At 34.5% G+C, this 15,769-nt stretch overlaps 1 protein-coding gene across 5 annotated transcripts in view; it reads right to left on the reverse strand.

Annotated features, from left to right (window-relative positions):
- The window catches only part of IKZF2 (IKAROS family zinc finger 2), a gene marked incomplete at both ends in the record, with an annotated part of 157,474 nt that overhangs the window by 40,376 nt on the left and 101,329 nt on the right, over window positions 1-15,769 (reverse strand). For 3 of the 5 annotated variants that reach the window (XM_084231841.1, XM_084231840.1, XM_084231839.1), the window contains 2 exons: window positions 6,256-6,423; window positions 12,990-13,178. In XM_084231841.1, coding sequence (XP_084087967.1) covers window positions 6,256-6,423; window positions 12,990-13,178 — 357 coding nt within the window. Of the gene's footprint in view, window positions 1-6,255; window positions 6,424-12,911; window positions 13,179-15,769 lie in introns of all 5 variants that reach the window. The other 2 variants (XM_084231842.1, XM_084231843.1) reach the window with 1 other exon arrangement.

Genomic DNA, 15,769 nt, shown 5'->3' on the forward strand with positions numbered 1-15,769 from the left:
GGGTTTTATACCAAGAAGAGGAGCTAAAATGTTAAACTGGGTCAACTTTATCAGTATATAGCCATTCACCTGGGATCTGGGATTTAAATTATTACTTTAAGCAGGTGAGAGAGACAAGTTAATTGAATTTTGATTTGATAATGACTTATATAGTAAAAAGTTGAAATACCAGATCCTGTTACAACAAAGCAGAAGTCCAAAAATTCAAGTTAAGCAAGAATTACCCTCTTGAGTCCTCCTGTGACTATAGCCCTGGAAAGACCTGTGAGATACAACTACTCACCAAAGAATTATATTTGCAAAGGGAGAACTAGCATGCCTGAAAAGCTTTATAGTGACTTTCTTCTCTAGGCTGGAGAGAAGAGTGATAGCTATTGCAAATAGATTTGGACTCCTGATTACAAATATATATATGATCTCAGAGTAGGAAAGGCTACATGTTAGGAAATATTTCAGGAAGGTGCAATTAACTTAAGTCACAGGGACAGCGTGATAATCCGTTTTTTGTGCCAGAGTGCTATGGCAGTGGGTAACCCATTATGAGGGCCCCAAGAATGAAACAGATGGTTAGACTGGCAAGCTATTACTGGAACTTACATGAAGGAAAAAGTCTAAATCTTGTAGGCAAAAACCCAACTTTACTCGCCATTGAGAAATGGATGCTCTTTGACTCACTGCTTAGATCTACACATATTAGCAGATCTGGATGCATATAATTTTATTTTTTTTTTATTTTTTTATTTTTTAAAGATTTATTTATTTATTTGTACAAGCACTGGGTACAGTCAGAAGCGCGGGAGGATGAGAGAATTCACCGAGCCAGAGCGGGGAGCAGAGCAGGCAGAAGGACCGAAGTACACTGCTGAGGGGAGCAGCGGGCGGCAGGAGAGGTCTGCACGCCATGTGGGACCCTCCTCCGTGGGCCGGGGAGCAGCCGGGGATCGAACCAGCACTGCAGAGGCTGCGGGCAGCTTCGCAACCCAGCGTTCAACCGCTGTGCCACTGGGGAGGCCCAGGATGCATATAATTTTAGATAGAGACTGAGTCTCCTTAGGAAAGACTTTGAAACCTGGTCATAGATACATGTTATAACTCTTCCCTCTAAAAAGTTCCAGAATACCTGTGGCTATTTTAAGAAGTTGACTGTGCATTGACAATAAGAACATACAAATTCTTTGCAGAGGTTATCAGATCTATCAGATTTTCTTCAAATTTACCTTAATCCCCAGATACCAAAATGCCACCATGCTCCACCAGTCAAAGTGGGGGTTTATGGAGGTGAAGATATGTATGAGGACTTTACTCAAGTCCCTCTTGTAGTATCATGGGATTATATACATTTTGTAATGGAAAGATCTTTACATTGCTACTCTGACCCCTGGAGAGAGGACTATGATAAAGTGCCAAAACCAATGCTATATAATGGGAATATGAGTCACATATGTAATTTAAGATTTTCCAATAGCTACATTTAAAGAGGTGAAATTAATCTTAATAATGTTTTTATTTAATCAAAGATACCACTTCAACATGTGGCACTAGCCAAATTTAGGTGCTTAACATTAACAGCCACATGTGGTTAGTGGTTACTCTGCAGGAGAATAAGGCCCTGGTACTATCACTTTCCCCAAGAGAGAAAACTAAAATTGAAAGATGTTGGGGTGATGATTCCTACTACATGCACACTTAAATTATTTGTTAGGTTAATGTAAGACCTAGACATTTCTGTGGATGAGTGCAGACTTAATATCATATATGCAGACTTTATATCATAAAGGCAAATTCAAATGAGGTCCTAGCTGTAGTACAGCAGGTCCTTGAATGACATTATTTTTTTTTATCAGTGTTGTTTTGTTGTAACATTGATAGAAAATAAAAATGATTCTGGTCAGGGACAGGACAGTCTGTGTGGGGCTTGCATGTTCTCCCCATGTCAGCTCAGATACTCCTCTGTTTTCCGGGCTTCCCTGAAGATGGGCACATTTAGTTAATTGATATGTCTCAGTTTTCTGAAGTAGAAGGGTATCCTGTGCAGGGTTGAGTCCCACCTTGTGCCCTGAGCTGCCAGGCTATCCTCAGGCCATCTGCGACTTTGAGCAAGAATCAGCTTAGAAAATGAATGAATGAATGAATATAAATGATTGTTTAATATTAGAAGCACCTGGGTCTTGATTTAGAATTTTCTTGATGTTTTTGTGATGAGAAATATGCCATAGTTTAACTCTTGTTTGTATCATTTGCCCTATGTTAAAACTTGGTTGTATTATACATTGTTTTGCTTAAAGTTGGAGTTTTCAAAACCCTTAGGCGACTTTGAGTGAGGATTAACTGAATCTTTACTAGAGCATATTAACATGACCCTTGACAGCAGGTATGGAACTACTGACTTAATTTCTTTTTAAAAAAAATCTACAAATAAAAGCAGTTTGTATTCTCATTGCAGTGACAGCATACTTTCACTATCTTACATTACAGCTAGGTCAACTCTCCTCTTTTTGTCATTATGTAGTGGCAAAAAATCTGTTTATCTTGATATCTCACAAAATATCAAGGTAGGACATGACATTCATGGTAGTACTGACTGGACATGGTGGAAAGGAAATAGTGAACACCTAAGATGGCACAGTAAGATACAGACTAGGTAAGAGATAATCTCCACAAAGAGTTGGGAGACATGCAGCATTAGTGAAATGTTTGAGCCCAGTAATCTCATCATGTTGCCATAGAACCTTTCAAGTAAATGATAAATTCCTGAAACTTGTACCTTTCATAATAATAAAAAGAGGAGGCATGTGGTGCCCTCCTTGGATTTTGAAAGCAACATATACCACATCTGGGTATGCTGCTCTCATGCATGTGGTAGGTAACCCACAAGACTCTCAGTGTTGACAGCAGACTGGGGCATGACTGAGCATGCTCTGCTTTTATGAAAGCTGCCATATACCTTTAGCTGTAAGATCCAGAGAAGCAGAGATTTGGGGAAATGTCTGTGGTAGACAGAGCAGCTGTGTGACATCTCTCTGTGTTAGTAGAACCATCAGTGTACAGATCCTGATGATTCTGGAGTAAAGACAGTTAATTTCTACCAACAGCTATTCATTTGAAAAACAGCTCCTAATTTGCTACTGGATTCTGGTGAAGACTGAGTATTGGGTCATGTAACTCCAAATGACTGTGTAGCCCAAAGTACATGAAAGGAAACAGGTGATGCCTGATTCAACTTACCATAAAATTAAGACTTGGGTAAGACCATTTCATTGTTAAATGAAACTGGAAGGTTTGGGAAGCCATGTAGGTTTGGGAAGCCCAAGTATACTTCATGTAGCTCGACTGTCCCTATCGACTGCTACCACCTCTAACAGTCTCTTATTGCAGTCCATTCTTATGACCTCATGGTGAGCTGTCCATGACCGGTTAATAATGAAACTATGTGCACCTGATTTGTAAGTGGATTGCATGGTATTTGGTACTAGCTGTGGCTGCTGTGTTACAGGCCTACCAAGAGAAGCTGACATACAGTAGTGAAAGGATATTCCCCAACAGATTTTCAGATTATGCACTCTGCATGGAGGGGAGATAGCTGAGGTAATGGTATGGCCACATGTCAAGAGCTTGAAAGAAGAAGACTAGAAGATTGGTGACAGATGGTCTGGAAAAGAGTTATATGGCTACCTCTCAGAACTGGTACAAATATGACAATATGGTCTAGAAAGCAACCACTATGAAGAAGGCTCTTAGTAGTCTTAGCAAGATAAATTGATGATAATCTACTTCATGGATGTCAGTTAGATTCTTTACCTAGAGACCCTGGTGCTTGCTTAAGGTGAGAGTCCATGTACAAAGTGACAATGAAATTAGAAATGAAGCTATGGATTCAAAAATATGGACTCTGCCCTCTCTATAATTGATTCAAATACCACCACTGTTAAGTTCACAGCTTTTCAATGCTAATTCCCTAATATAGCAATGTGGGGATCAACCAGTCAACTCGTGGCAGGCAGGTTACACTGGAGTCCTTTCAACTTGAAGGAGGCAGAAATTTATGCCATAAGAATCAATATATGTAGTCAGGATACAGAACCAGGATTTGAGTCATTTGAGTCATTTAAGTCATTTGCTCCATGGCCAGGATGCATGAGTCTAAGAACAAAGAGGTTAAGGCAGGAATGCCTACAATACAAATACATCAAATAATGCATTTAAAGAATTTGTATTTTCTGTCCTGAAATCTAGATATTGATGGTTTTGTAGATCTCAGTGCCCAAGAGAAGAATGTTTCCACCAGGGAAGAGAGTTCTGGTGCTATTGTTTTGGAAGCTGACCCCACTCTCTGGCTATGTGTTGCATGCTAAGCTGCTGAACTAATAGAGAGAGAAGTGAGCTACTGACTGGTTAGTTTTTCAGATTACCAAGCCTTGATTTGGGGTTGGTGCTATATGAGTTAGTAGGGATAACTATGTCACTTCAAATCCTGGTTGTTGAAAATCTGGAACAATCATGGAAGGCAGGACTTCTCAGAATTTACATGAACTTTTGAGTCACACATGACATACAGAATGTTGCCCAGACCAGGTGCCAAAAAGAGTGTAAGAATAAGGAGAAAAACAGCATTTGTAGCGGAGGAAGAAAATTACAATGATCAACTTGAGTTTTTGACCAATTACAGAAGTTTGGGCTTTAAGAAACTATGCTTTATTTTCTATTATGAAAAGTATTGATAATGGCTAATATTTTAAATTCCATTCTGTAGCATCCAGAGTCCATGCCTAATTTGCATAAAGAAGCTGATTGCAGCTGCCAGGCTCAATCTAACACAAAAACCAAGTTATCCTTGCTTCTTAGACACCACCCACAGTAAGGGATGTATTAGAAGAACAAAAAGGAAATCAAGGGAACAGATATCCAGATGACTGTCAAGTGATTCCAGAAGTGTCATCAGGTTCTGAACCTTCTAAAAGCGATATATGCTTTGCCACGGAAAGTAACGTATGTGTACTACACCAATTGGTAAAGAATGAAAGAGAAGATGTTTAAAGTTGTATTTTTGCTTATTCAAGATCAAACAATAGATATGTTCATAAAAACTATGGCTTATATAATCTCTATTCAACTCAATAATACTTCAACAGAGTACATGGCTAGCTAAAGGAAATACCTGTCATATCTTAGCAATATTGTTCAAGAAATAATGTTTTTAATAATGAAACATTACCACTTTAAGATATAATTTTCACAGCAGAATGAAAAAATATGATGCATTATGGTGGAAATAAATCACCACGAGCTAGTAAAGACAGTAAAATATATGTATAAATATTTTGTTTTAAAGTTTGCATTAATTACATTTTTTCTATAACTGCCCCAAACATAAAAGTGAATTGTCCAAAATAGTTGTACATATCTCACATTCATATTTAAAAATACCGTAGAGCCCGAGGACTAAAGGAAAAATGTGAAGAAAGATAATACAAACATTACCTCACCATCCACAGCATTCTCTAGTACAATTTGTCAATGTGGATGAAAACATCACTTCCATCCAATCTTCATATTAAAACTAAATTTGAATATGTCATTATGGACAGGAGCATATACAACTGGCTTAAGAGTATTCTATATTAATTTTCCATTTTTAACTTTTTGGTTATGGGAATTCATGCTAAGAGTCAACTGAGATTCATTTGGATATTCTAATCATTCATTCTCTTTTGTGTACTATATCCTGGCATTTTTAAGTAAAAATCAAACAATAAACAAGATGGATATAAAATATGCTAACAGCCATGTTTTCTAATAAGTAAAATGTTTTCTACTTTAGAAACAGCAATTCCCACTGAAGGCCCAGACTGGACACTATATAGTCAAAAACTATCACAGCTTTTGTCTCTTCTGTGATAACAGTAGCATGTAACTGGCATTTTACTAGGTTTTTAATTATCCGAGATTATATGTAATTGCTGTTAATTATTATAAAATTATTAAAAATCAGAGCATTTATATAACAGCTGTTTCCTTTCTTCAGTGGCTTAGAATAAGAGATTCTTCAGCTGACAGTGTTCCTTTTCACCAACTCCAGAAGTCTAAAACAGAAGGGTCGTATGTATCCTGCAAGATTTATCAGTCATTCAATGGACACAAAATATTGTCTAGCTCATTCCTAGCAATTTACTGAAGGTGTAAGTTGCTCAAATTACTCTATAGCATTCTCTTGAATTATCACGTTAGTTTTCTTCTCAAACAGTTGGTGACACTTACCAGAGTGGGTCCTGAGGTGTCCTGTGAGGGCGTCCCTTCTTCTACAGGCATAGCTACAGAAAGGACATTTGAACGGCTTCTCTCCAGAGTGTAACTTTATATGTCTCAGAAGGTTGCCCTTCTGAGTAAAAGAAGCTCCACACTGGTTACAGTGGAAGGGACGTTCACCTTTGGAAAGGAAAAGATGTGAGAAATATCAAGTGGGGTATGCACAAGAAATTAATTTGTCCTATACTGTTACATAGAGCCAGTTCTCTGTGTTGAGAATGTTCATTTCATTTAAACCTTTATCTTCGTAGGTTTGCCTTCCTAATGCCAAATTCTTAAGTCTTAGATAAAGTGCCCTCACATAAATTCTACAGGATTCCTGTCATTGATTCAAAAGAGTAACAGTAATATCACTGGCCACTGTTTGGAGACTAACTAGTGGTCATCATGTGGCTGACTTTACTAGTTCCTTTAATACAGTACTTCATTCTTTATAATGACATTGCTAATTTGGTCTGAATAATTTCAGTTTACAAATGAAGAAACTGAAGTTCAAGTATGAAAGTATCTTACTGTAGTCAGAGCTATTAAATATACAAGGCTAATAATTTAAATCTTGATCAGAGTAATTGTAAAATCTTTATCTCTTTATTGTGTCGCATTCTCTCTTTAAAAATCACAGAAATTTCGAGTTGAAAAGGACCATTAGTCTAATTCTCTCATTTAGTTTGATGACTTCCTTATCAGGGCGACAAAGAGAATCAATGAGTGACCTGGGTACAAATCTCATTTCCAAAAAATCTCCATATTAGTCCAGGTCTCTCAATTCTCTGAGTTACTGGCAGTGAAACCTTTAGCAAAATGTTATTATATATTAGGGAAATTCCAAAGATAACCATTCATCTAGATATTTCCTGTATATTTGTTTGGTTGCAAAAAATGGTATCTTTTTTTCTTTTACTGACATTGCTATACAGTTTTTAAGCCAGAATTTTGAGTTCAATCTGTTGCCATCATCTGGCTGTCACCAATGTCATAACACATGAAAACATAGTTAATGAAGCAGTAAAATTAGCAATTAGGGTCAAACTGATAACATTATGAAATCATGAAAAAATACATTGCTTGTCTACCTCTAAATATAGCATGAAATAAATTAAAAATTAACATAAATGGTACAAATGTGTATTTTAAAGCTTAAAGTTTAGAATGAAAATAAAATTAAAAAATCTGTTTTGGTTGAAGTGAACCATTTTTTACTTGAAGTTGGATGATTATTATAATTTTAATTTTTTTTTAAATTTTACACTAAATTGTCATGTTTTACATCTTTAACTAAAACATTCACAATTATAGTGAATGATGAAACCTTACTGTATATTTTTGGTCTTTAATATGATGCAAACAATGACTCTTATTAATGAAAGGTATGAGGCATAAAGAAGATAGACTGTGCTTGTATTTTGGCAGCTACCACTGCACATTCTATCAAAAGATTTGTTATAAAACCTAATGAAAAGAAATAATTAATAGATCAGGTATATCATGAATTCCATAATATGTGCTTATTTTGAAACTTAATGAGATACATACCAAAATAAAAGTGTAATCCGTGTGTGTGTGTGTGTGTGTGTGTGTGTGTGTCTCCAGAGTTACGGTTTTTTCTTAAAGAATCTGGAGATCTCATGAACCAACTTTATAAAAAGCCTTATACTGAGGTTATTAGCTCAAAAATATTATCCATCATGCTAAAGTTATATTTTATCTTATTTAACCTATATGATTCACTTGGCAAAACTGTCAAATTACATCAACACTAATTAAAATTCAAAGAAATGTAAACTAAAATGCAATTTGAAAGAAAACGACTTTACCTAAAACCTCTCATATGAAGTCTTATAAATCTTTGGTATATAAGTCTTATAAATCTGTCATAAATCTTTCTAATTTTACACACACACATCTTAATTTAACTTTTTTTTTCCCAATAGAGTAACAGTCTACAACTTCTTTAAAACCCATCTTCTTCACTCCATCCATGTGGTAGAATCAGTAGTTAAATGGAGGAAGGCACTTCTGTATGAAACTAACTTTTTAGAAACTTGAAAAGTAGCAAATGTAAATCACACCTTTCACTGTGGATATTTTACTTTATTTCTGAAATCTACCTAGGGTTTCCCAGGAAATAACCAATTAAATGCAGTAATTTTAAAGTTAATTACACTATTGTGGTAAACAAAAACACCTGAAAACATTCTGCCTTTGGAAAATATCAGCGTATCATGCTAACTCAGATTTTCATTAAGTTTCCTACAATCTTTGGGAAGAAGTATTTTAAAAATTGATAAAACTAAGTTTTATGAGACTGGCAGGGTAATTTAGATTTTACATTTACAAAGTATTCAAGATACCTTCAAGAATTACTTCTGAATCCATATGATCACCCTTAAAGAGGAAGAAGAAATGAAAAGAGGTCAGAGTGCAGAGGAAAGTACTGCTGTATGTGAAAGTCATAGTGTGGAGATATTTGCTAATTGTGTTTCCAGGCTCCTGAGAACTAAAGAAAGAGGCATGATGAAGTTGAGAATTCCTGTTCTCAGTTTGGATAAGAGGAATTGGGCACTGATAGTAATGCATTTTGATTTCAATTAGATGAAATTTTGAGAAATACTGAGCTGCCCGACAAGAGTCTTGAACTCTTGTCTCGAACTGATTTTACTTTGGATATTAATTTCATGGCTTTACATATTTTGAGTCAAAATATGCTATAGTCTTCTTAATGTCTCATTTATATAAAATGAAAATTATTTCAACAACTCTGGGTTTTTCTGTGTTGGCACTAAATTTAGTTGAAATTACAGTGGAAATCCTCAATAACACTATGGTTTGGGAGATAAAAATGAAAAAGCATTTAGCTTATTAAACTTTTTTCAAACGCATACATCGCTATATTGCAGGAATCATCCAAATAGAGGAGTCACATGCAAATCTGTTGAAGAACAGATCAAAAATAAGCGGACTGACTTTTTCTAAAAAACCTCCCTGTCAAATGTAGTTTTGTTGCTAAATTTGTCATTTTTTTTCCAAATGTTGTAGGATTTTCCTGACCAAGCCTTTATAGATATATGTATAAAATTATCTGACAGAGATAAAGGGTTTAGTGAATTACCCATATTGTCTATGTATCTTGAAACAACACAACTCAATTATTTTTAAAACATTTTTTAAATAAATAGATCGAATCATTTGGTCTTTTTTGATTCAGCATAAACCTTGTCTAAAATAATATCAATCCTGTACTTTTCAGATTTAATTAAAAACAAATTTCAGGAAAACCCCACAAATCTACTAAATACATTGGTAACATTACAGAGCAGTCCAGTTTTAAAAAATCATGTAAGCTACTGTATCTGTAAAAATTAATCTCCCATGGGTGGGCACAAAGGTCTGGATCGAGGAGAACAATTAAGATGTAGTTTTGTTGCCTTCTTTCCAGTCTTGTTTTTTTTTTTTTTTTAAAACCAATCTACTAAAGTTCTTGAGGGCCATTTTGAATTATTCACTGGATAAAGTTATTGTTCCTATTCTGTAATAAATTGTAATTCAACCATTTATGTACTTTCATAAACACAAACACCTAGATCCATGTTTAAATATTCATATGAAATGTCAAGTAGATAGATGCCAATTTGCTTTTTGGTGAATCAGAGAAAGGGTTTCCTATGTTGGATGGAGCAACCACCTGGGAAAATGAAAAATCCCAAGCACCTGGAGACAGGAAACCAGCAAGAGAATGACTCCACAAAGCTGTAAAATATGGGGCCAGAAACTTAAGATGATACTCTACATAAAGGGCAAAATAAAGGATATCATATATTTATGTTTGTATCAATTTCTGTTAGTGCACAAATTAATTTATTACCCCTATATCTTCTCCCTATATTCCCAGTGAAGAGTGCCTGGAGTATCCGATGACAATATTACCTGATTACCTACTAAAGTAGCAATACCAACAAAATAACAAGTCACAAATAAGACTCTGGAATTGGTACTTTAATAGGATATGAAAGAGAAAGAAAAAGAAGTGAATTAGATCTGATACTCCATGTCATTTTAATGAATTGGTTGGTTGTGTACCTCTTTAACTAGTAATTTTTATTACATATTCTATGAACTAAAAAGGCACAAACATATATTTCCCAGAGGCTTTATAAAGATTCAAGACAGTGCCTTTTGTATTAGCTATAAATAACCAGTGCAAAGGGAAGTTCTAAAATGATGACATTAGTTCATGGCATTTAGTAGAAAACGTTTGTTTAATGATTAGATTCTGACTCGCTTTTTTTTCAATCTAGATTAAAGAAATACAAATACAGACTTTCTGTTCTCAAATAGTACTAAAACAGTGTTGAATATATCATGACCCACTTAGATGTATAACTGGGTCATCAGAAAGATACATTAAAATAGCTAATTTAAAGATATATCAAAAGTAAAAGGTCAACAATATATGGGAGATACCCCAAGCTCTTCTATGAATTTCTATTAATATTGACAAAAATCTTCCATATCTGAATAAAATGTAGTAATTTTTATAATACCCCATAGAACATTTGTAATAAGAAAAGTTTATAGATTTCTAAGAATACTTTAGAAGTATTTGTTTAGTTCATTCTCCTTGGCTTTACTACTTGAGTAAAAGCCCACATTCATAGGGCTTGTTGAAATCTGTATACTGAGAAAACTTACAAATCAATGATTTTTAAAATCAAAATAATTCAACTCTACTATAGTAGTAAATATCAAATGAACAGTAGAGTTGGTATATAATTATTCTACTTACAAACCCACAATCCTCACAAAAATCACTGTAGAAAACTGAAAATTGATTAACTTAAACTTTCAAGAGAGCATACTCAGGTTCTTTGATCTTTAACTCAAAATACAAAAGGTTTACTAAAAATCTTACAAAAATTGTTTTTAGTATATTTTTTCAGACTTCAAGTGAACATTCTATGCAACTCAATTGAAAGTCATTAGACTAATTTTGTTTAGATTGTATGCTGCTAGGTGGGAGAAGTTACACATTTGAATGAGTGTTATCTTCCTCAATAAAATAACTCTAGGATAATAAATATAGCTTTATGGGACTCCTGTTTTATAATGGCAGTTAGAATTTATAAGTATAGGAGAAAAGTAGACTCATTTTATAGTCTTTTCCTTTTTTTCTTATCAAATATGACAAAAGCTTGATATTTTAATTTTTCCATGAGATAGTATTCAAGATTAATGTTAAAAATATCATGGTAGTGAAAATAAATTCATTAAAAACATGAAACTAGTTAAAAGGAAATTCAATACAAAGAAAAAAGCAAAACTAAACTAAATGGAGGGCATTCTTTAAAGCTAATGATTTTGACTAAGAGAACACTGATTTCAATGTGTTACTTCTCACTGTAATTTTTAAAGTATCAGCTATATTCATAAATTATCATAAATAATTGGTATATTGATCTATCAAACACAGTATATTTGAACAAAAAAGTCTGGACATCAGCAAATGTTGGTTCTAGCCTCACAATGCCCATAATTAACTACATAGGGAATAATGAACAAATCACTTGACTGTTTGGGCTTCAGATTCTTCATGTATAAATGAGAAGTCTGGACTAAAGAGACTTCAATGTACCTTGCATCTCTAATGTTTTAAGACCTACTTATTAAATTGATTATTTAGAAGTCAATCTTTTAAACAAATTCATTATTGTGATTTATCTCCCTACCCAATAAGCATTATATTTTAAAACAGATATACTATTAGTATTTTGCTATACATTATACTTTGTATTACAGTTAAATCTATCATTATCTTTAAATCAATTTTCATATGATTTTGAAACTTTTTAAAGAGTGAATGATCTGCCTATCTTACCACAATCTCATTTCTGGTTTTTTTTTTTTCTTTAATATTAGCAAAGGATTTGAAGAGATTTGAATAAGTCTTTTCCTCATTTGGCTGTTTTGTTATAACACTCAAATATCTAAAAGCACATATTAAATCAATTTGAGGTCTCTTTCTCCACCCTAGTCCCTGCTTACATATTCCCAGTTACAAATCTCCTTGTACAAGTTATAATAAAATATTATAGAAAATGGTTGCATCCTTGAACTGGGGAAAGTGTCTACCTACTACAGAGACTCATAGTAGGCAAAAATTGATTGGAAATTCTATTCCAAAAAGTAAACTAGATAAGTTGAAAATGGTCCATTCCTATATAAATGCATGAGTACCATTTTATAATATAAACTCTTAGCTAGCAAACTATATTACCTGCCCACGGGTATGGTAAAATATGTATAGAAATACAAAAAGATTAAGTTACACAATGAAATTCTCCTATACCTTTGAACCCTTATCATATTATTGCTATATTAAGAACTGTGGAAACTGAATCCCAAACTTCTTTTCTGATAAGCTATTCAGATTTGAAGGCTGGAAGTCAAGACCCAGGCTACTCTCTGCTTTTTAGCAATCCAATACTAGCAGAATTCTGAAAAGGTAGTTTCACCATTGCCACCCCTGAATAAAAAGGAAAGAGAATAGATGTCAGGTAATATCAACATCAGATGTCACAGGCAGTCATCAGGTTATTCTTTCAGCTGCTTACCAGTGTGACTCCTTTTATGTACCATAAGCACATTGGGCCCAATGCAAACCATGCCACAGACGTCACATTTCAGTTTACCATTCGGAAGCCGGATTCCTCCCTCGCCTTGAAGCTCCTGGACTTTCCTGTTGTCGGCCACCTCGCTGCTCTCAATTAGGGGTTCTTCTAGGCTGCTACCCTCATCATGGCCCCTGATTTCATCTTCACGGCTCAGGGGTTTCCTGTCACACTCTTCATCACTCTGCATTTCTAGCTTTACTGAATTTGCTGTAATTAAAAAGAGAAGAAAATTTAATGCATGTTACAGGTTTTCACCTACATCTTTTTCCCACTCACTGCCATCCTGTTAACATGGTTGGAAATAATATATTAAGTAGAATATGGTCCCTCACCAAATGCAATGTTACTATATGCTGTGCTAAATGATATTCTAATGAAGCTTTAGCATGAAAGTTAAGATGGCTCAGGAAAGCTCTAGGTAAACATAATGACACTATAATCTGCACATTTTATTACTCTAGCTCAGTTACATACTTTTAAAGTAAGTCTTTAAATAATTCTGGTATTGGCTTTTGAATTTGTCACTAAGTCTACTTAGAATGAGATAGGATTATGGAAAAGAGAAGATTAGTATACTGCTTAAACTCACTGAGCCATGCCTTCTCATATTTTATCAGATAGGTAGGCAGGCAGGTAGGTAGGTAGGTAGGTATAAAGATAGCTGGATAGACAGACAGACAGAGACAGATTTCCTATTCCGTTTCATTTCAGAAAACTTATATAAACCTGCTTCTGAATAGAGCAAGAAAATAACTTGGGATCTCAGTGAGGAGGCACACTGTCAAGAAAATATCTTAAAGTCAAACTGAACACATATATGTTTATATATGAACTGAACACATATATGTTTAGCTGTATGACGCCAGGGCAGAAAGCAAAGAACTTACAAGTTGTTAAGCTATTCTGCTATCTTTTAATATGAAGCAAATTCCCTATAGAACATCTTAGTCTGAAAATCATAGTCCAGCTTTAATCTATGTACACCAAAAAGCAGTGAATGACAGGAGTGGCCTAACATGCATGCACACACTTGTAACTGCTAAGAAACTTAATGCCTTCTGTTTGTAGTTTGTAGATCATCCCACAGAAAAGTTGGAATTTTGTTAACACAGCCCTCATTCTGGATTGCTGACAGTTTTTTCACAAAGCAGGAGCATTAAATTAACATCAGTTTTTTTATTCGGTGATCTTGCAAAATTCCTTTTATTGCAATTATTTTCTTAGAGAAACCACACATCTATGCTTGTTGTCAGTACTTATGACAGATAATGCTATCAAAATGACTCTTCTCCATACACTTGTTTTTGAAACTCCCCTATGAATGGAAGGCAGGGTAGAGCAATGTGATCACTGGATTCGGTCAGGAGACCATGACTGCTGTACTGGCTTTGACATTTATCAACAGTATAACCTCGAACTATCTGCTTAACCCACTATATGTCTTTCAACTGCAAAATGGAAGTGAATTCAAATTACAGAATAAAGTTTCAGCAAAATAATTTAGCTATTAAGAATAGGGATCCTGTAACCATAATGCCTGGATTTGAACACTAGCTCTGGCACTCACTATAAATAAAGCAGCATCACCTGCAAGTTACTTTAATTTGTCTAGTCCTCTATAAAATGAGAATGATAATGGTGCCCACTTCATAGGACTGATGCAATCAATGAGTAAACATAATGTCTCTGTCTAGACATACGGTGCTTTTATTTGTTCCATAAGATTGATCAATTAACTTAACATATGTAAGCTCAATTAACTTATAGTATATAAACCCCTCTGAGCTCTACAGAGGAATATATATCCTTCCTGGTCCCATCTCTAATAGATAACCCACCACATCGAGTTTTTCTTTATTTACAAATCAGTACTGATTTATTATTTCTTGAGAAGAGTAGGGAAAACATTTTATCCACCCTAATATCCCCAACACACTCAAGAAATTTGTGGCACATAAGTGTTCAGTATTGACTGAGATGTCTTATTAAACTGATTAAGAATTTTCTTTCCTTAAACATATTTTACAGTTTTAAATAACCCATGAAGATAGCAAAGAAAAATTAATCAAAGAATTAAAAATGACAAGCTCTTTTCTACCCAAGATTTACCATCCCTCGGTTCCAGTCTCAAAATCAACCACTATTCTCGGGCCTCCCCTGGTGGCGCAGCGGTTGAACGCTGGGCTGCCACCGGTTCGTTCCCCCGCCGCTGGCGAGGGTCCCACAAAAAAAAAAAAAAAATCAATCACTATTCTCATTTCCTAATTCAAAAGCGTGTGTGTGTGTGCGTGCGTGCATGCGCATAGTCTCCCTTTTAAAAATATGACTATATAATTCACCTGATAACTTTCATTTAACTTTATTCGATATTTTCCTTATTCATACAAAGAAACCTATGGTGTCAATTTTAATATCTGCATAGAATTCAGCTTACAAATATATTACCATTTATTCTTTCAGGGTCTATCAGTCCAAATTTAATATTAAATTTAAGATCTCTTTACTATACTTACAGACATTATTATGTAAAACCACATAATCTGACAAGTGAAAGTATTTTACTGTAGTTTTTAATCTGAAATTTCATTGTGAGTACCTTTAGGCATGTTTCAGTGCTTAATTTTTAAATTTCTATTTTCTGAAGGGCTTGGGATTTGGGGGATATATACTAATTTTACATTTTGAATTCTGGATGTTTTCAGTTATGGTTTCTATATTCTGTATCTTATTTTAACAGGGTTTTTCATACTCCAGGAAATTCTTCCATGAAATTTTTTTTTCTGAAAAGGAAGATTTGG

The sequence above is a fragment of the Talpa europaea genome (assembly GCF_964194135.1).
Source record: "Talpa europaea genome assembly, chromosome: 1".
NCBI classification, from domain to species: Eukaryota; Metazoa; Chordata; class Mammalia; order Eulipotyphla; family Talpidae; genus Talpa; species Talpa europaea.